We start from the raw sequence: 20,301 nt of genomic DNA, 5'->3' as shown, positions 1-20,301 counted from the left end.
CTGCGATGACCTCAGGGCAGTACAGGTAACTGTGACGGTTAGTCTGGCACTTCAGACAGCTCTATCGAGACAACATGGTTGATCTCATTCAGTGCTGGGACTGCGCCGGTGTTAGTGGCTTCGCTCTTTTTTTTATATGACAGGAGTGTGGATCGAAATGCCCAACACCGATTTGGCGCCAAATGTTTGGATTGGCCCATAACTCTGCACGCTGATTGGTCCGTTTCGGTGCCTGGTCTGAGCCAACTCGAGCCAACTGGAGCCTTGTGTTTCTTTTCCATAGTAAAATGTATTTTCAATGGGAGAGAAAGCACAACTCAGGTACTGTCTTCTGATTGGTGCATTTTCGATCCTGTTTTTCATGTACAGCCACACAATGCGATGTGGTGGTGTATCAAGAACCTCAGGGCGATGCATGTACTCCATACATGATTTCACAAAGCAATTTTTGCAAGCCCCTGCTGGCAAAGCAATTGACATAGTAAAAGGGTGACGTAGGGTCAAAGGTGAGGTGATGACACACGGCGGCGGCGTTGTATCTGTTGAAGAGAATGGGGAGGAGAAGGAAGGGTGTGAGGAGGAGGAGGAAGAGGAGGGGAGTGAGGAGGAGGAGGAGGGGTGTGAGGAGGAGGAGAAAGAGGAGGCACATGAGGAGGAGGAGGGGAGTGAGGAGGATGAGGAGGGGTGTGAGGAGGAGAAGGAGTGGGTAAGGAGGAGGAGAAAGAGGAGTCGCATGAGGAGGAAGAGGGGAGTGAGGAGGAGGAGAAAGAGGAGGCGCATGAGGAGGAGTAGGGGCGTGAGGAGGAGGAGGTCTGTGAGGAGGAGGAGGAAGGGGAGGGAAGTGAAGAGGAAAAGGAGGGGAGTGAGGAGGAGCAGGATAGGTGTTAGGAGGAGGAAGAGGAGGAGGGTTGTGAGGAGGAGAAGAAGGAGGGTTGTGAGGAGGAGAAGAAGGAGTGTAGTGAGGAGGAGGAGGAAGGGGAGGGGTTTGAGGAGAAGGGATGTGAGGAAGGGGAGGGGTGTTAGGAGGAGGAGGGGTGTGAGGAGGAGGAGGAAGGGGAGGGGTGTTAGGAGGAGGAGGAGGAAAAGTGTGAGGAGGAAGGGGAGGGGTGTGAGGAAAAGGAGGAGGAGGAGGAGGAGGATGGGTGTGAAGAGGTGAAGGAAGGGGCGTGAGGAGGAGGAGGGGTGTTAGGAGGAGGAGGAGGTTTTTTAGGAGGAGGAGGGGGAGGGGTGTTAGGAGCAGTGTGAGGAGGAGGAGGGGTGTGAGGCGGAGGAGGGTGTTAGGAGGAGGAAGAGGAGGGGAGTGAGGAGGAGGAGGAGGTGTGTGAGGAGGAGGAGGAGGGGTGATAGGAGGAGAAGGGAGGGGTGTGAGGATGAGGAGGAGGGGTAATAGGAGGAGGAGAAAGGTGAGGGGTGTGAGGAGGAGGAAATGTGTGAGGAGGAGAAGGGATGTGAGGAAGGGGAGGGGTGTTAGGAGGAGGAGGAGGAAAAGTGTGAGGAGGAAGGGGAGGGGTGTGAGGAAAAGGAGGAGGAGGAGGAGTAGGATGGGTGTGAAGAGGAGAAGGAAGGGGCGTGAGGAGGAGGAGGGGTGTTAGGAGGAGGAGGAAGAGGGGTGTGAGGAGGAGGAAGGGGAGGGGTGTTAGGTGGAGGAGGAAGTGGAGGGGTGTTAGGAGGAGGAGGGATGTTAGGAGGAGGAGGGGTGTTAGGATGAGGAGGAAGGGGAGGGGTGTTAGGAGCAGTGTGAGGAGGAGGAGGGGTGTGAGGCGGAGGAGGGGTGTTAGGAGGAGGAAGAGGAGGGGAGTGAGAGGAGGAGGAGGAGGGGTGTGAGGAGGAGGAGGAGGGGTGATAGGAGGAGGAGGAAGAGGAGGGGTGTGAGGATGAGGAGGAGGGGTGATAGGATGAGGAGGAAGGGGAGGGGTGTGAGGAGGAGGAAAGGTGTGAGGAGGAGAAGGGATGTGAGGAAGGGGAGGGGTGTTAGGAGGAGGAGGGGTGTGAGGAGGAGGAGGAAGGGGAGGGGTGTTAGGAGGAGGAGGAGGAAAAGTGTGAGGAGGAAGGGGAGGGGTGTGAGGAAAAGGAGGAGGAGGAGGAGGAGGATGGGTGTGAAGAGGAGAAGGAAGGGGCGTGAGGAGGAGAGGTGTGTTAGGAGGAGGAGGAAGAGGGGTGTGAGGAGGAGGAAAGGTGTGAGAAGGAGGAGGGGTGTGAGGAGGAGGAAGGGGAGGGGTGTTAGGAGGAGGAGGAAGTGGAGGGGTTTAAGGAAGAGGTGGAAAGCTGTGAGGAGGAGGAAGGGTAGGGGTGTTAGGATGAGGATGAGGATGGGGCGTGAGGAAATGGAGAGGTGTGAGGAGAAGGAGGAAGGGGAGGGGTGTTAGGAGGAGGTGGAAAGAACACTTTGATAATTTCTACAGGTGTGAGGAGGAGGAGGAAGGGGCGTGTGGAGGGGTGTTAGGAGGAGGAGGAGGGGTGTGAGGAGGAGGAAAGGTGTGAGAAGGAGGAGGGGTGTGAGGAGGAGGAGATTTGTGAGGAGGAGGAAGTGGAGGGGGTGTTATGAGGAGGAGGGGTGTTATGAGGAGGAGGGGTGTTAGGAGGAGGAGGAAGAGAAGGGGAGTGTGGAGGAGGAGGAGGGGTGTTAGGATGAGGAGGAGGGGTATGAGAGGAGGAGGAAGAGGAGGGGCGTTAGGAGGAGGAGGGGAGTGAGGAGGAGGAGGAGAGTGAGGAGGAGGTTTTTGAGGAGGATGGGGCGTGAGGAAATGGAGAGGTGTGAGGAGAAGGAGGAAGGGGAAGGGTGTTAGGAGGAGGAGGGGTGTGAGGAGGAGGAGGGGTGTGAGGAAGAGGAGGGGTGTGAGGAGGAGGAGGAAGGGGAGGGGTGTTATGAGGAGGAGGAAGGGGAGGGGTTTAAGGAAGAGGTGGAAAGCTGTGAGGAGGAGGAAGGGTAGGGGTGTTAGGATGAGGATGAGGATGGGGCGTGAGGAAATGGAGAGGTGTGAGGAGAAGGAGGAAGGGGAGGGGTGTTAGGAGGAGGTGGAAAGAACACTTTGATAATTTCTACAGGTGATCGGGATTCCCCTGCCTGCAAACGGACTATGACGTTGTTTCTTTTCAATTCTGTTAATCTTGGTCACAATATGATACAAATCTATCTGGTTATTGACGTCACACAATGATACAAAACTATCTGGATAATGAGGTCACAATATGACACAAAACTATCTGGTTAGTATTGTCACACTATGATACAAAGCTATCAGGATAGTGACGTCACAGTATAATACAAAACTATCTGATTAGTAAGGTCACATTATGATACAAAACTATCAGGATAGTGACGTCACAGTATAATACAAATCTATCTGACTAGTGAGGTCACACTATGATACAAAACTAGGAGGAGGAGGAGGGGTGTGAGGAGAAGGAGGAAGGGGAGAGGTTTGAGGAGGAGGCTGGAGGGTGTGAGGAGGAGAAGGGATGTGAGGAAGAGGAGGAAGGGGACGGGTGTGAGGCAGAGGAGGAAGAGGAGGGGCGTGAGGAGGAGTATATCAGCACATACATGGTGTAACTCTTGTATGCATACATACCTGTTGTCTCTCGCGTATAAATGTATACGCGATGTAACTTGTGGATTCAGGGCCACCAACTCTCCCGAAAGAACACTTTGATCATTTCTACAGGCGAATGGGACTCCTCTGCCTGCAAACAGACTATGACATTGTTTCTTTTCAATTCTGTTAATCTTGGTCACAATATGATACAAATCGATCTGGTTATTGACGTCACAATATGATACAAAACTATCTGGTTAGTGAGGTCACAATATGAAACGAAACTATCTGATAAGTGAGGTCACACTATGATACAAAACAATCCGGATAGTGCCGTCACACTATGATACAAAACTATCAGGATAGTGACGTCAAAGTATGATAAGAATCTATCTGGAAAGCAAGGGCCCATTGTGATACCAAATAATCTGGATAGAAAGGGCACACTGCTATACAAAACTATCAGGATAGTTACATCCCAATATCATACAATGAGCGGTTGAATGAATCACTTATACTGATTCGAAGCAGGGTTTACAGGATTTTTTCTGTCTTGATGACATTCTTCCGCTGAGAAATGGGGCTGTCGGGTAGCCAAGTGGTTAAAGCGTTAAATGTAATGCCCATTTCTGGTGTTCCCCGCCGTGATATTTCTTGAATATTGGATATTGGACTAACAGGATTCGGGGGTCAGATTTGCGGACTTGGTTGATGCATGTCAAGAGACCCCAATTGCGTGGATCGATGCTCATAATGTCAATTACTGGATTGTCTGGTCCAGACTTAATTATTTACAGGCAACTGGCATATAGGTGGAATATTGTGCGGTGTTAAACATCAAACAAACAAACAAACAAATCTCATCATTTTGACATGGAGGTATGATACGTGGTTTTATGCGTCCTTCATTATGTTTTAAATCACATGTGCCCCTCGTGATAGTGCTTCACCCTATACTGTGTTATGGTGCAGGGAGAATGTCCCACATACATGGACGGGCCAACCTTTCTGGCTCTTGCAGGGGGTTCGCATGATGCAGGAGTTTCACATGATTATAATCATCCAATTATACATAGACTAGGAGGAACGCTACCATCAAAAACCTGACCAAAACTGTACCCATCAATGTGACTCAAACACACTTCTGGGACGTGAAGCTTTTCTTTGTCTGTGGTAATCACCAGTGGAATATTACTCCTGGGGTGGAAAACGAGCTACAGTCGAACAGTTTGTATTATTCATGTGATAATTTACATAATTAGGGAAGGGAACGTGGACATGATTACCTATTACATACATGATACATGTTTAATGAACCCTTAATACCATTAAAAGGGGAGATTGATGTCCTGTTACTTGACTCTGCTATTTGTTGCCAGTAGACAGATTGACTTTATACATTGTCAATGAAGACATCTGACTGGTCCACGTGATCATGATACAATACTGCCTGGGAGGAGAATAAATTTCTCAGCAGGGAATAAATCCCTTATACCCCGCTTCAAAGTAAAAGAGCTGCACGCTTTTTCCGAGCAATGGAGGTCACGTGACATAGCGCAATCTACCCTCAGCTGAATCAAACAGCTGCTAACTTTCGATTTTGAATTTGTTTGAATTCTTTTACAATGTCATATTAAAACATGTTGGTGAGAACATAAGTGTAGTTTAATATTTGTATAGAGTCAGCAATTACGTTTTAGATTGGCATGAACCGCGCCACGTCATCTGTTCGTCAAGCATATGTAACTGGCAATATTTACGCCTGACATTTAATAAAACGACAAAATAAATAAAAACGACAAAAGCATTTCCATAATGATAAGAAATCTCTACCAAAAGCTGAGTCTATTTTTTATGTTTCCGACAGTATTAGAAGCATGTATCTATGAATCACCATCAAATAGTGACGAACCGGTGGTTAGGGAAAAAGTGAGCGCAGTCTGCCCAACCAGTGTCACCCTTCACAAACACATGCTAACACAAGTCAAGCATTCACCTAAAAAAATGAATACATTGTAAAAGTTAAAATAGGAAATTACCTCCCACTGACGCGCCTAATATGATAATGTCCTCCACATGCCCTGGCTTTGCGGGGCCTTGGATATTGAACACTTGATCAAAGACAGTAAGACATCAAATAAGTTTTACTTGTTATTACAACCCTCAACATACCACATTTTGTCAGTTTACAATACATGTAAGTGAACAATACAAAGGCTGTAGACATGTTCAATCACGTCATATGTATCCCCTGTATTATTTGTATAGCACGCATAATAACATCTATTTAGTGTGTAAAAAATGGGCACTGATGGCCCAGTCGTCTAAGGCGCAGCGATTCGCTGTCCAGAGTTGCGTCCCTTGGGCACGCCAGAACCCTATGAATACTGTTAAAAGCGGCGCTAAACCCAACTCACTCACTCAGTGTTTAAAATCACAGCATATTCTGAACATCTCATCGTGTCATACCTTTACTGACATTATTCCAGAGACAATGTTAGTTTTTTCCCTTTATTACCCATATACATCTACATATAAAGCAATATGTGTCATATACATCGCCTAGTATCCATACCTTCATACTCATTTTTGTATACCAACAGTGTTTATATACACATACAGGATTATTAAAATCTTGGTCGTTTCCCTTTTTGAAAGTTGATATTAATACTATTTATAAAAATTGACATTTAAGTGTTGGACATATCTATTTTAAATGTGTACCGTGAATAAGAAAAATACAATAAAATACCAAGAAAATAAGATTTCCTCATCTTTTGTATTTGCAAACAGAGTATGGAAAGAGACAATGCTGTTGAACATCGATGAGTAAAGGCAATACTCGTTGGTGTGTGACAGGAGCCATGGAGAACAGATACTCTCAATGTTGTTCCATGTGTATATTAAATGCACAAAAGCATGTTAACCTCTTTATCATATAACGGCATTATGTCATCGAAATAGAAACTTTCTATTCTTTCACAAACATGATCTTCTTGTATTGAACAGCTTGACCCGTTGTCGCTTTCAAGATTATTGCACTTTCATAGCGACGAGCATGCACATACCATACGTGTGTGTGTGTGTGTGTGTGTGTGTGTGTGTGTGTGTGTGTGTGTGTGTGTGTGTGTGTGTGTGTGTGTGTGTGTGTGTGTGTGTGTGTGTGTGTGTGTGTGTGTGTGTGTGTGTGTGTGTGTGTGTGTGTGTGTGTGAGATAGAGAGTGTGTGCTTGTGTGGCTGTCTGTACAAGTCCGGACTTTTTATTTGTCCGATTGTATGGTGTTAGCCCACTTGAGATTCCATACCGCAGTTTAACATCAACACAACACGGATACACAGTACAATGACTCAGAGCCGACCATTCCCTTTTTGGGCTCCTTACTGCCGAGCGACAGGCATGTGTGTGAGTAGGTTACACAAAACTATTGTGAGTTTTGGTATAGATAAACTTTCCTGGTTATGTATTGACAATATGTTTGTATTGATATAATTTATTTTTTTATTTTTAGAAATGGATGTAATTTCTTTGGCTGTTCTGTTTATATACGTTTGAGTAGCTGATCCTTAAATGCAGTCGATCTTTATGAATGTCCAGAAAATATAAATCACTGTACTTGTCTGATGTGTACAGTAATGCAGACGGTTGTAATGACACAATTAAAGACGTTGGTAATATTCACTCTGCGCGTTCGGTTCCAAATTCAATTTTGCGGGGTTAAATCTACAGGTAACCTAGCTCAACATTGAAAACACAGTATGTTTATCTCCATTCTACCATGACTAAATAAAACGCAAACTCTTTGGTGTTAGCAAATATACTGAGTGAAGCGGCATGGGTTGAGTTCAGCGTTTTGAGTGGGTTATCGATCTGAATTACGGAATCACCGAACCAAATATGGTTTGTTTACACCGTTATACTTCACTCGAACATATGACAGGCATTGAAAGCATATAAGCACGGCACCTTGGTAAGCTAATATGAGGTGGGCATCCCCAAAGAAAACAAAGCAAGCTTTACAAGTCTCTCACTCTACATCGCGCGTCATCACTATGACGTCATATCGCTCATTGTGAAGCAAACAATATGACATCACAGTCGTATATAGAAAAGCGCCAAAATTCAAAGCTCTCTGTTGTCTCCAAAACGTAAATACATTCCCTTTGTTGATTTCTGTCGTGTTTTTCTGCACGAAATGTATTGCCACACATCCTTTGAATATTGTAGTAACCGCATCTGTGCATTTTGTAACCTGTAATTGTAGATATCAGTATTTAAATATGCCTACCGACAATGACTGAAAAAAGTACTATTTTATGAACATTAAATTCCGCGGTGATGCGGCCGTCAAACCAGCTGTTTCAATCAGAGGGGGTTTATTGTGATTTAATAGTCTCTGATTGAGCAATAAGAATCGAGTAAATTCCAAATTCATGGTAGAATTCCTAATACAGGATATTTACCATCCCCATTCACACTCGCGTGATAACCATATTGAGGGTACACCTGCAATCAACGAAGCAGCATGTGCAGTTGACACTTTACTTAAACCAACCAACACTTACGTATACTCATAAAATTGTCCGAGTGAGTGTCGTGTAATTGTTGAGAAGTGATACACGCCCAAAACTAATACTTCGCGTCATCCTGAAAAGAGTACAGCTAGAAACACTTTACACTTATTTGGTCCAAAACAATGTTGTCTTTGCGCATGTAAAAAACGCAAATTATTTACTGAAAACGGTTGTTTTAAAGAGACAACTATTCTGTTGCAGGAACTAATGCACCAACTACTCTCTCTGTAGGAGCTACGACAACAGAAATCCCTCCAGAGGATGTTTCAACTCTATTGATAGTTGCAGCAGGAGTTACTTCGGCAGTCTTCATCATCCTAATTATCACCATCGCCTGCTGCTGTTGCTGTTGTAGAAAAAAGGTAAATCCAGCCGCAACACGCCAATCCAATCTTCCCTCTGAGTCAAATATGGCTTATTACGAAGCGGGTGTAAGTTTTCAGGACGTTAGTAAAAGTAACGGCATAAACGGCAGTTCAGAGAGCTGTGCCACCCAGTGTTCGGTCGTGACACTAAGAGATACTGAAGATCCGCATGACAGCATGGGGAACGGGGGATCGATATACGACAGACTGTACCTGAACTAAACAGACAGTCTGCCTCTGCTAAAAAAACGTACCCCTGTATGGCGATACACACAGCAGTATAGTTAGGGTTATACAATAGTTACAATTGATCAAAAGTAGCAAATTAAATCTCATTTTGAAGATATATGTAACATGTCCATAACCTGCTGGTTTTGTTTTTACTTTGTTTTACTCGTGCATGTATTTACCAAGAGAATATACCCTAGCAGTACAGAACACCGGTTAACATAAGTGTAGCAAATACGTCAATGATTGCTGTTCATTCTCATTGAAATCTTGTGATTTCATTTTCCTTTTTAGTGGAAACAGGTAGTTGTAAATTCGTAAGCTTGTCACCTGGAGTCCAGATGCAAGCAAGCACGTTATAGCTCATATGCAACCAAAATAATTATACAGCCCCTATCATTAATTTATTCACCAATTGTGTTTTATAATCACTTACAATGGATACATTATGTTGATGTATTAATGTTGATTACTTTCTTTTCATTAATGTTGTGTTGTCTGTATCATTATTGATGTACATTGATGTATTTCATGTATTTGTGGCTTAATGCCTCACGCTGCAATATATCAGCTATATGATGGCGGCGTGTAACTAATCGACGCTGGACAGGACAATCCAGCGGCTGACATCATGAGCATCAGTTTATGCAATTCGGGATACGATTCCAGGCATCAACCAAGTCAGCGAGGCTGACCAACCGATCCTGTTACATATTCATGTGGCATTGAAACAGGTTTAAGTGATAATGACTTCTATAAACAAACATAAATGTTGAAATAATATAGATTAATATGATTAAGACTAAGGTGGTCATGCAATGGGCAATGTAAAGTTAAGGACTCAATTAATAGCATATGTCTGTCCTAAAAACATAACTGGAGTGTTGTATTTTTGGAAAGTGTTAATCGAATGAGTTTTAACAGCAAGCTACGGTTTGGTTCCGCTTTTCCGATTGGCTACTGATACCACACATATGTTCGGTATGGAAAAATTGCCAACTTTAATTGTAAGCTTCCGCCATTGACGCACTTATTATGCATTTCTATTACTTACTTATTTATCATTATTGTTGTACCTGCTTTGCGGAATCTGATGTGAATAGATGTAGCTCATAAGTATTTGTTTTTGGAAAATAAAACTGTATCAATATCTCAATGATATTTAGAAATTCTTGGCTTCTTCCAAAATTTTCGGCTAGACTGAACCGGTTGTGAAAAATTTGAGGTGAGGTGAAGTGAAATGGGGTTAAACGTCGCGTCCAAGATTATTGCTCTTACATAGCGACGTGAATGCACGTGTATGTGTGTATGGCTGCTTGTACTAGTCTGGACTGATGCCAATTTATATAGAGATACCATGCCACAGTTTAGCATGAATACCCCACTCAGACACAGTATACTGACTCCGAGCAGACCAGTCCTCGTTTTAGCCCTTTAATGCCGAACGCCAGACAGGGTAACAACAAGTACCAACGTCTTTTGGTATGACGCGGCTGGGGATCGAACCCCGGACCGGGCGGACGCTCTACCACTAGACTACAGAGACGGTCTGAAAAATTGGACACATAAAAGCAGAGTTAACAACCACTTCATGACATTCTATGTATGTGTGTTGGATCTGATGGGTGGAGCTGAAGACTTTTTTTGGGAATGGAACGGGAAGTGTTTTTGGATAACTATAATATATTGACATTTTCATTCATTCATTCATTCATGTCACTCTATAAATTTATCCGAAGTGCCTGTAAAATATAACTCCACTTACCCTGTGGTTTTCTACAAAAACACCGACATGAAACGCTCAAAAATATGAACTTCAACCAGTACATACTCATGTCACTGCGGTCATGTCCATTATCAGAAAATTGGTAACAGCTCACAAATGAAATGTCACGGTTTCAATCGTATAATACTTACTATCCTATCGCACTGACTGTGCTAAATACATAATTCCAAATAAAGCAAAAATATGATAATTTATGTGAACTTGAATGCGCAAACAAGATTTTACTCCCCCACATATTTTGAAATAATGAACTCATTTGCATCTCACAACGTTAATTACAATAACATGAACATTCAGCACACAATATAAAAAGGCTGACAAGTACTACATTAATCTTCTACGCATGATACATGCAACTGAGAATGATGTACCTGAACAACTGGAACAGATGTTTCACTCCTTTTGACATTTTCACTCTGTCCTCACTGGTAAACATTTGCACATGTCCTGTGAGAATTTCGTAAACGTGAGTAGAATAAGGAAAACTCAATCAATAGAGATACATAATTACTTCTAAATGCTACTGGCATCAAGGTTATCATATAATAATAACATTCTAGAGCATTGTGACCAATGAAATTAATCAATCGGGATTGTAAATTCAACAAAGGCCTTCTTCCGTAATGGTAGAGCGTCTGCCGACGGGAAGGTCGAAGGCTTGGTCTCTGTTAAAATATTCTACTGGTAAGAAAGAGAATTTATGGATGCCACCTTCTATATTTTGATGAACACACCATTTCGGATAATATATTTACTCCTTTATCAGGTAAATGGATTCTATGAGGCAGAGAGCACATATATGTACACGTAAGAACAACAAACGTAATACGATAACAAAAGGTGGAAACTTAACTAGGGAGGCCGACAGATAGCTTGTAATAATTTAAGTCCTGGCTTCCAGTTGCCCTTCATGAAAGCACTAATTACTGTAAAGTGTTGGCTTCCATTATCGGTTGCTTGTAACCTATCAGCTTCAATTATCCTTCCCTTGTTAAGTTTGAAGGAGTCAGTATATACTCCGAAACGTGTTCCTCATAATAAAGCAGTTGACATCTTTAAATTATCTTCCTTATGTTCCTTATGCGTATCTCATCTAGATGCCGCTCCAAGAACAGTTACCCTGCCTAGCGCTCCGCTTTAAGGGGCTAAACAAGGAGTGGTCGGCTTGGAGTCAGTATACTGTGTCTGAGTGGGGTATTCATGTTAACATGCAGCATGGTATCTCTGTGGGCTAGCCCTATTAAATCGGCTTTAGTTCGGACTAGCACAAGCCGCGAAACACACACTGGTGCATGCATGTTGCTTTGTAAGTGCAGTTATCTTGTACGTGACGTTAAATTCCATCTCACCTCACCTCAACTTTAATCTTGTTAAAATGTACAGAGTTCTCCCATTAGAAAAGCACAATGTTCTGAAATATCAGAATATATTTCAATATATTGTTTTCGTAAACTGGAAACAGTATGATCAAACGAAACAATATCCTGAGAAACATTACATTTTTTAGGTTAAAACACTTTCACATCTTGGTAGTTGTTTTATTAAAAAGATATTAACAATGAGGGGATTATGTATACACATTAGTCTAACACCGGTACTGATGGCAAAATATGGAGTTTTACTTTCCATCGTGATCGCGTGAAGGTAATTTATAATGTGATTAAATGTAAATTGTAATTTTCTTTTTTTTCTATAGTATTACGCGTCGATTACAAATTGAAACAATATGTTAACACAGAAATCTATACATCAAAGAACTTAGGGTGAAAAAACAAACAACCAACAAATAGTACATAATCCACAAATGTATTACAAAAATTCACCGGGTTTACAAATGAATAGAAAATACTGCACATCAATTACAGAGGCAGTACACAATAGAGTGGCAGTCCAATATTCAATGGCACTACATAATATGATGGCTGTGGTCAGTATCAAATACGCAATTACCGTGGTGATAGCAAAAGTCACTGATAATAACATATATTCACTTTTTCCAAGCTTCCGAGACGGGACAAGGCAGGGATTCTGAGGTGATGAGTGATGCACACACTAAAGTTCGTCTTGAAGTGATTAAAAGTGTGAGAGATGTGTAAACACGCCCTTGTCCCACTTTATATACAGCCTAACAAGCTACTGGAAATTTCTACACAGTGCTCTCACCAGACTAGCTGTACTGGAACATTCCATATGTTTCTCCAACACACTTTACCATCCGCTGTATACCGTGCCGGAAGTTTACACACCACACCAGCATCTAAATATAGTAACTTCCAGACGACTGCTTACATTACATAGAACTTCATTCCTGACGACTAATCATTTTCAAAACACAATACAATGAGCGTCTGAAGAATTTCAGCAGAAACAATGTAACACAGTTACAATCATTGTTAAACAAGACGATGCACTGCCAAAAGGGGGCACGGGTGGCCCAGTCGTCTAAGGCGCCGCGATTCGCTGTGCCGAGTTGCGCCCCTTGGGAACGCCAGAAACCTATGATTGTGGGTTCGAATCCCGGTTCGCCCTGATTATGTTTCTAGGTTTGTCAGTACCATACCCGTGCTCGTGGGTTTCACCGAAGTGATAAACGTCCGAGACCTGCATCACATCGGGCTTTCCTCCCACATCAACCTGACACGACGTGATGTAACTGGAATAATGTTAAAAGGGGCAAAAAACCAACTCACTCACTTACTGCCCCAAAACAATAGTTTGTACTTTATTGACCAGTGATTTATTGTGTACTAACTAATGAGACTGATCAAGGACACATGCCGTCACACCTAGATGTAGTACTACACCAAGGAGACCCTATTATGCATTTTCTTTTTGCATCAAAAGTTATACAATATTAGCGGTAGCCTGCAGCACATACCAAGTGAAGCAATATCATTGGTACTAAGTGATTGCAGCCAATTTAAAAGAAAATTATGTCAATTGGAATCAATTTAAACAAAAAATATCTAAGGTTTATATATACACTCTTCAAAAAAAAAGAAACGCACAGGTAGTATGTAGTTAACTGAACCTGACTATACAGAAAATCCGGTTTATAAATTGGATATATGTTACTGGAAAATGTTGGTGGCCTAATATTCGACAAACGGTGCGTCAAAACGCGGCATTGTCGATTTGCAATGTCTTAAATGGCATTGTTTTCACACTTGTTCAAAAATGTCATGGAGGAAAACAGTAAAGCAAAGTGCACGTGCAAGCTCTGGCTTTAGTAACTCGTGGTAGTGGCTATAGAAAGGCAAGCATGAGCCAATAATTTGTCATTCAATTGTCAACATTTTTCAAGTTCGAAAATGCCGAGACTCAGCGCTGCCGATCGTGTCCAAAGAGAGGAATCGCTGTCTTCTTTTGCACGCCACTTCAACGTCCACCACAGCACCATTTACGCCTTTTTAACCGATACACCCAAAAGACCTGTTATCGTCCCTTTTTTTACAACAGATCCATCGACAGCGATGCTGCGCTGGTGCCATGCCTTAGAGCGTTTGAATTAAAGAAACCGGAGACGAGTGTGGTTTAGCAATGAATCGCGATTATTTCTCCAACGGCGAGATGAAAAACAACGAGTTTATCGTCGACAAAATGAGCGTTTGGCCACACATTGTGTAATTGAATTCGACAATTTTGGTGGGAGAAGTGTCATAGTTTGGTGGGCAATATCCTACACAGATAGACTTGGTTGTGGTTCGGGGAAATTTGTCAGCAAATCGCTACATGACTCAAATTCTTCAACCTCCCCTTTTTCCAATCAATCACCGTCAGAGGGAGCTGTTTCAACAGGACAACGCCCCACCGCACACAGCTCGTGTCAAGGTAAACTACCTTCATAATGCCAACATCAATGATTTTCCCTAGCCTTCTAGATCCACAGATCTCAACCCAATCGAACACCTCTTGGGTGAACTCGATCGAAGTGTACGTCAACGTCAGATCACGCCGCAGACACTCCCACAACTGGCCAACGCGTTACAGGCAGAGTGGCGCAGAATTCTGCAGGACAGAATTCGTACAGTTATCCAGTCAGTGCCGAGGAGATGTAGAGCCGTGATTGCCGCTCGGAGCATCAGAACAGGTTCAATTCAATTATGCAGTCAAACGAAATCACGGAGAGTTCATGTTGCTGAATATATTCATTTTGTTTCATATTTGACTTGGCGATTATACTGTACCTGAAATTCAACTGAATCTGTATATTTGAGAAACGTTGTAATCCGATATCATCTGTTACAATGTGTTTTGAAGTACATGATCATGATTAAAGGAATAATTGAAATGTTGAGTCACTGACACATTACAATTCATGGTTACAGACAACGGTTTAAACAAGGTAAGTGTCACACAACCCAAGCCTATCTAACTATTTGATAAAATATGTATCCAAATATCACTTTGACAATGAATGATCAAGGAAAGTGTTTATGGATACCAATGCTCCTAATCGCTATCTGCAAACATTTTCCTTTTAGCTATAATGTTAAAATGAGTGAACAAGTTTTCAAATGAAGTTAAATCCTTCATGTATACCAGTAAATGACATTGCAAAGTGTTTAAGCAATTGCTATCGTAAAAATAATAACAACAATAATATTAATATTCGTTGGCAAAAACACAGTATCGTAATCGGTGTGATGGCGTGGCTCGACCATTTTATCACAATCCTTGCTTTTGGTTTTGACATGGAGCTCCATCAATGGTACGACCCAGAATGTGTAGTGAACGTCAGGAAAATTGATAAATACACAATTCTTTGGAATACACCCGTATTCAGGCTCAGACCTATCCGAGCCAACAAGCCTGATCTTGTCTTTTGGATAAATCCAATTAAATCATTTATAATTATTGAATTATGTCCCTTTTTGACACTATTGTGATTGACAAGATTCAGAAAAAAAACCTGAAACGAGACACGACATACTGGGATATGCAGCAGAAAGCAAAGCAGCTTTCTGAGTGACGCTTATCTATGTTTGTTTGTTTAAAGGCTGCACTCAGCAATATTCAACAAACATGACGGAGGCCAGTAATAACTTTGTCCAAATCACTAACTGAATTAGTTTTGCCTTCCCATACGTTTACACTATGTATGACTACAACTAGAACAAAATATCATACTACAAAGATGTTTTAAATGATATATATATATTGCGTAACATTCCATGAAGAAACAGTGGCAGTACTAAACTATCAAAAAGTTTAAAATATATGCACAATAAGTGCAAAACAGAGGTACATTCCAAATAAAAAGGATGTACTTTAAAAAGATTTTATTTTAAAACAAGTGTATTTATAATGGTATGGAAACACTATGAGAATTGAGCAAAACTATGGAAAAGTTGAACATACAAGGAATTAATAATTGTAGATATGATAACCGATCTTGGAAAATGTTTCTGTATAACTGTTGGTAAAAAAATATTATTTAGCAGAGTGTACCCAATTCTTTATCGTGATTGAGGATTATTTTGGATTCTCTTTCTTGGTTGTGTTTTATAAAAGACATTGTAATGAATCATTTCTATATTACTGGTACTGATAGTGGGTATATACCATGTTCTGCCTGACAGGCCTTGGTTTTCCTTGTGTTGACCATTTAAAGACACTTTTTCTTTTATCCTTCCAAAGATAACTGCATTAATAACAACCAATTTGTACTTTACACGAATCCTCTCCTCTCATTGCTTACACTTCCTTCCTCTGACTGTGACATTATATGGCGGGAAACAATTGATGCTCTGCAGCAAAATCTACTTGTCTATTTTGGAATGCTCCTTGTAAAGTTAAAGATATTATTAACAGCATATATCGTATGAACTCAACTTTAATGTGGCAAATCACGAAAGTGGTCGTGAAAATAATGTGCTTCCCTACGTCATGTTATGTTTGTTTTCCTCACATTTATTCTGTCTTAAGTATTTTGCAAGTTAACAGCAAGTACCATTTCGCAGTGACGGTTGATAGGACGCAGTTAGGGGATAGAAACCACCATAGACCAGTCTCGGAGCAGACGCTGTATTCACTTGACCACCTAGGCAGCCTCAGTATACCAATATTTTTCTTAAACATCATTCTATTGACCTGTTTCATTTTCTGAACCATTCCCTTCAGAACAAGAAGAAGCTGGACTGCATATTAATCCTGTTTATGTAGCATCTCATGCGCAAGTAATGGAAAGAACAATTGACAGTGCAGCCCCAGCAGATCCTAGCACATGTTTGGGAGGTATGTACACTCTGAGGGTATGATATTAGGGTTTATATACACATTGTTCAAGAAGGGTAGGTGTTCTTGTGCCACGCTGTAATAAACAAAAAAGTTGTGTTTCTTTATATTAAAATAGGAGAATCGCAAAACCTGTGCTACATATTATGAATTCCGAAATTACTGCTTGAAAACATTTCAGAATATTTGTCACAACCATATCCAATCTGTGTCTAATTAGGATACAATGGTTTAAGTGTAAATTATAAATGATTGTTGTGTACTTCAATACAATGCCTAAAATGCATAACGCCCACAAAGTTTAGTTATTGGGCTTTCCAATATTTTTGTATTTCTATTGACAAGCGTGTGCGCAAATTATCTAAGACCAATTATTAAATGACGCGATTAATGTTCTTCTTATGTGTTAACTACAGTTACTTCAGTGACTGAAATAACGTCTGATAGTGCTCATTTAATGATAAAAGGATAATCATTCCCTTTTCCGAAACAACATGTAAAGTAAAAAGTAATACACAATTCCATTGCCTATCCATGAGTTTGTGTTTATATACACATTGTTCCAGAAGGGTAGGTGTTTTTGTGCAACGCTGTAATAAACAAGAAAATTGTGATTCTTTTTATTAAAACTTGAGAATTGCAAAACCTGTGCTACATATTATGAATTCTGAAATAACTGCATGAAAACATTTCGGAATATTTGTCACATAGATAGACAATATTTGCCTATCCATGAGTTGGGTTCACCTGGGGGTTACATAGTAGATTTAAGACGAAACAAATAAATTCAGGTGAACATCGACTTGCTTTTGCATGTGATTGTGACGTATTTCACTGGTGGGGTAGATAGATACAGGTACTTGCATATTCTTTTTTTAAATTTCACTTTCAATGAATCAATATATTTTCAGAAAGACAAGTCACAATGTAAAAAACTTGGTATTGTCTTTTTTTCTAGGTGGGGATTATCCTGAAACGAGAGGAGAATATGTTGGTATAGATAGAAATGCTGCCCAACTTTCAAACATCTATGAACACCTGAGCAGTTATGAACAAATTGGCAACCTGTGAAGTGCTTGTTTCATGCAAAGTAACGGGAATATATCAATATCAATATCAATAAATCCTCACTTGTTTGAACTTCAAGGAAATAGTTGCCAAAATTTGGAAACAATATTCACAATTAGAAATAGCATTCAAGACAATGTGTTACAAGCGACAATTGAGGTTTTACCTTCAACCGTTAAACAATATACCATATACACCTCTCAGTAATGGTGTATTGCTATATTTTGAATACAGCATAACATTATTTGCCCTGGTTAGAAGGAACAAATGCTATCAAATTAATAAGAAAAGCTCTTAAAAAGTCATGTCAAGGTACATAATCTGTCAATGTGAAAGGCTTGTGATAAATATAATGGTGGATGCCATTTCTAAATTTTGATCTCTTGAACAAAACGTCTTTCTAGATCTTGTTGTCTTTTTATGACAGCATTAACAGGGAAATCTATGACACTGCGCTACTTTATCCATGCCACGATGACCGATAATATATATAGATAAGAATATCATGTTTGTTATTTCTTTACTTGAGTTACCACGAACCAAACTAGGGTATAAACATTGTGTGGATGACAAGGGGACAAGGGGATGTCCTTAAACTGTTGTGACGTTTCGGTGTACATACTAACGCCTATATGACATATGTGTATCTGCACCGAAACGTCACAAGAGCATAAACAAATTGTCATTCTCACAATTGTCTGTGCAATGACATGAACATGTGTTCAGTGCAACGTAGTTAGGGTGTAACATATTCTACTATGTCACTGGATAATGCTTGATTCTAAGTGATCAGAACCGGATATCGAATTCTACTCGATACCTCAAAATCATTATGCCTTTTCACACACAAAACCTTGCGTATGAAGACATCAATCTATCGAAGGCATACGAATCAATGAGATTAACAATGACTGTCGATCACCCATTAGAATTATATACCTTCGATATCAGAACAACAGCTCATCGAACAAACTCAAATCTGTTGCAGGACACATACATCAGTAAAACACACACTAGCCACTGTGTCGGGACCACACATCCATCAGTCACAAAAATGAGCAGTCTCTTTCATGTCGTTTGCATCTTAAAAACTGTTGTATTCAGCCATATTTTAAGGTGCTTTCGTTGGCCATGGGGTTGAACCACCAGGCTCACTTTCACCAGTATATCATCACGTTAATGTGAATATAATTACCGATCTTCTGGGCGCATGACATGTGTGTGAATGTTTACCGCTATTTATCATATATTAGATAGATTTCTCGGCAGGATAAATCAAACAGATAAAAACGATATTCGTTGGGGTCATATGCGGATAGACATGGAAATATCAAAGCAAACATGGCGTCGTTTAAGTAAGAATTAACCATCTGCAATCTGTAGAAATTACTGAAATAATTTCCGCCATTATCAAAAGAATAGTCTACAAGACTGAAAATCAGTGTCTAACTGTGACATAACTAAGGTATTTTACAAAGTTGGGCAACAAAATTGCGAAACAATTCAGCAAGGACACTATCATAGTGGGATCAATTCCCATATCCGTCCTTGGAGGCCTCTGCAGATTGGAACCTTTTCTCCAAATTAAAACAGTTGAATTTGATCAAAATATGTCCGAAGGGTTACTTTGTTTCTTTTTGTTGCCGTGTGTATGTGGCCGATGTAGCTTTTTTGTATATATTTGTTTTAATTTCATTTTAGGTTTTTAAACATTTTCATTATATATTAGTAGTTATTCGTTTCATCAGTCAGCTATAACAAAGTATATCTGACCTGTTTTACCTAATAATTGCTCCATGGTCAGAAGCTTCATATGCTGATTGGCCAATGTAACACCTATTGTTAAACTGCATGCTCTGATTACACTGCATCCTCTTTCAGCACATGTATTGAAATAATACAGTACGTTTAAAGTGTTATATTAAGTAAACTAAATGTATGCAATCTAATATAAACGTTGGTTATGTCTAATTATTTGAATACAGTAAGCCAAACAACCATAATTTATCACTGAAATATATTCTATCACTTCAATGAATTATGTGTGAAAGTGTTTTTACTTTACGAATGTTTAAAAAATATTTGTAATGTACAGATTCAGAGGTGATACATGCAAATCATTGTGAACATAATGTGTGTATTATCTTGTTCAATATATTAACTGTTAAATAGTGTTTTAGTATATTTATCATTTCTTCAGATCAATGACTATGGTGGTACCATAAGTCTGGCAGCTGTGATCCATACCCTTGTATCACCTATGCATTGGTATTGGGTATGCATTGTGTTTTTTATATTTGTCTCAGACTTAAGATGTAATCTAATTGTTATGACCACATTTAATGTAATATTATATTATCATTAATGTCTGTCTTAAAGTAGTGTAGATGTTTATACAGATTGTGTAAGCGTTATGTATATATATTGTGTATACATTATACAGCCAAATGAAAGTCAAGGAGTTATCTTCCTTGGATGTCGGTCTTGTGTTGCATGTATATTACTGTATATC

The 20,301-nt window shown here is 40.6% G+C and overlaps 2 protein-coding genes across 2 annotated transcripts; both read left to right on the top strand.

The window, feature by feature from the left end:
• The first annotated feature begins 514 nt into the window (after positions 1–514).
• Positions 515–1,156, top strand: LOC139457004 (octapeptide-repeat protein T2-like). Its single transcript, XM_071238460.1, has one exon. It carries the CDS (start codon positions 515–517, stop codon positions 1,154–1,156), a length of 642 nt encoding a protein of 213 aa, XP_071094561.1.
• Positions 1,157–3,189: 2,033 nt separating this feature from the next.
• Positions 3,190–8,870, top strand: LOC139457003 (uncharacterized). Its single transcript, XM_071238459.1, has 4 exons — positions 3,190–3,207; positions 3,380–3,546; positions 4,615–4,760; positions 8,307–8,870. The coding sequence occupies exons 1-4, from the start codon at positions 3,190–3,192 to the stop codon at positions 8,690–8,692; spliced, it is 717 nt and encodes a 238-aa protein (XP_071094560.1). The 3' UTR covers positions 8,693–8,870.
• Positions 8,871–20,301: the final 11,431 nt, after the last annotated feature.

The sequence above is a fragment of the Haliotis cracherodii genome, unplaced genomic scaffold (genome assembly GCF_022045235.1).
Source record: "Haliotis cracherodii isolate W230 unplaced genomic scaffold, xgHalCrac1.p SCAF_12, whole genome shotgun sequence".
NCBI lineage: Eukaryota > Metazoa > Mollusca > Gastropoda > Lepetellida > Haliotidae > Haliotis > Haliotis cracherodii.
The sequence above is the reverse complement of the archived record's forward strand: the minus strand, read 5'-3'. Positions and strand labels throughout refer to the sequence as shown.

Bases quoted from the DNA above. Each gene is read 5' to 3' on its own strand.
- LOC139457004 (XM_071238460.1), top strand. From the start codon at position 515: ATGACACACGGCGGCGGCGTTGTATCTGTTGAAGAGAATGGGGAGGAG.
- LOC139457003 (XM_071238459.1), top strand. The intron at 3,547-4,614 runs GTAACTCTTGTA...TACATAGACTAG, and splicing joins TATATCAGCACATACATGGT to GAGGAACGCTACCATCAAAA. The intron at 4,761-8,306 runs GTTTGTATTATT...ATTCTGTTGCAG, and splicing joins AAACGAGCTACAGTCGAACA to GAACTAATGCACCAACTACT.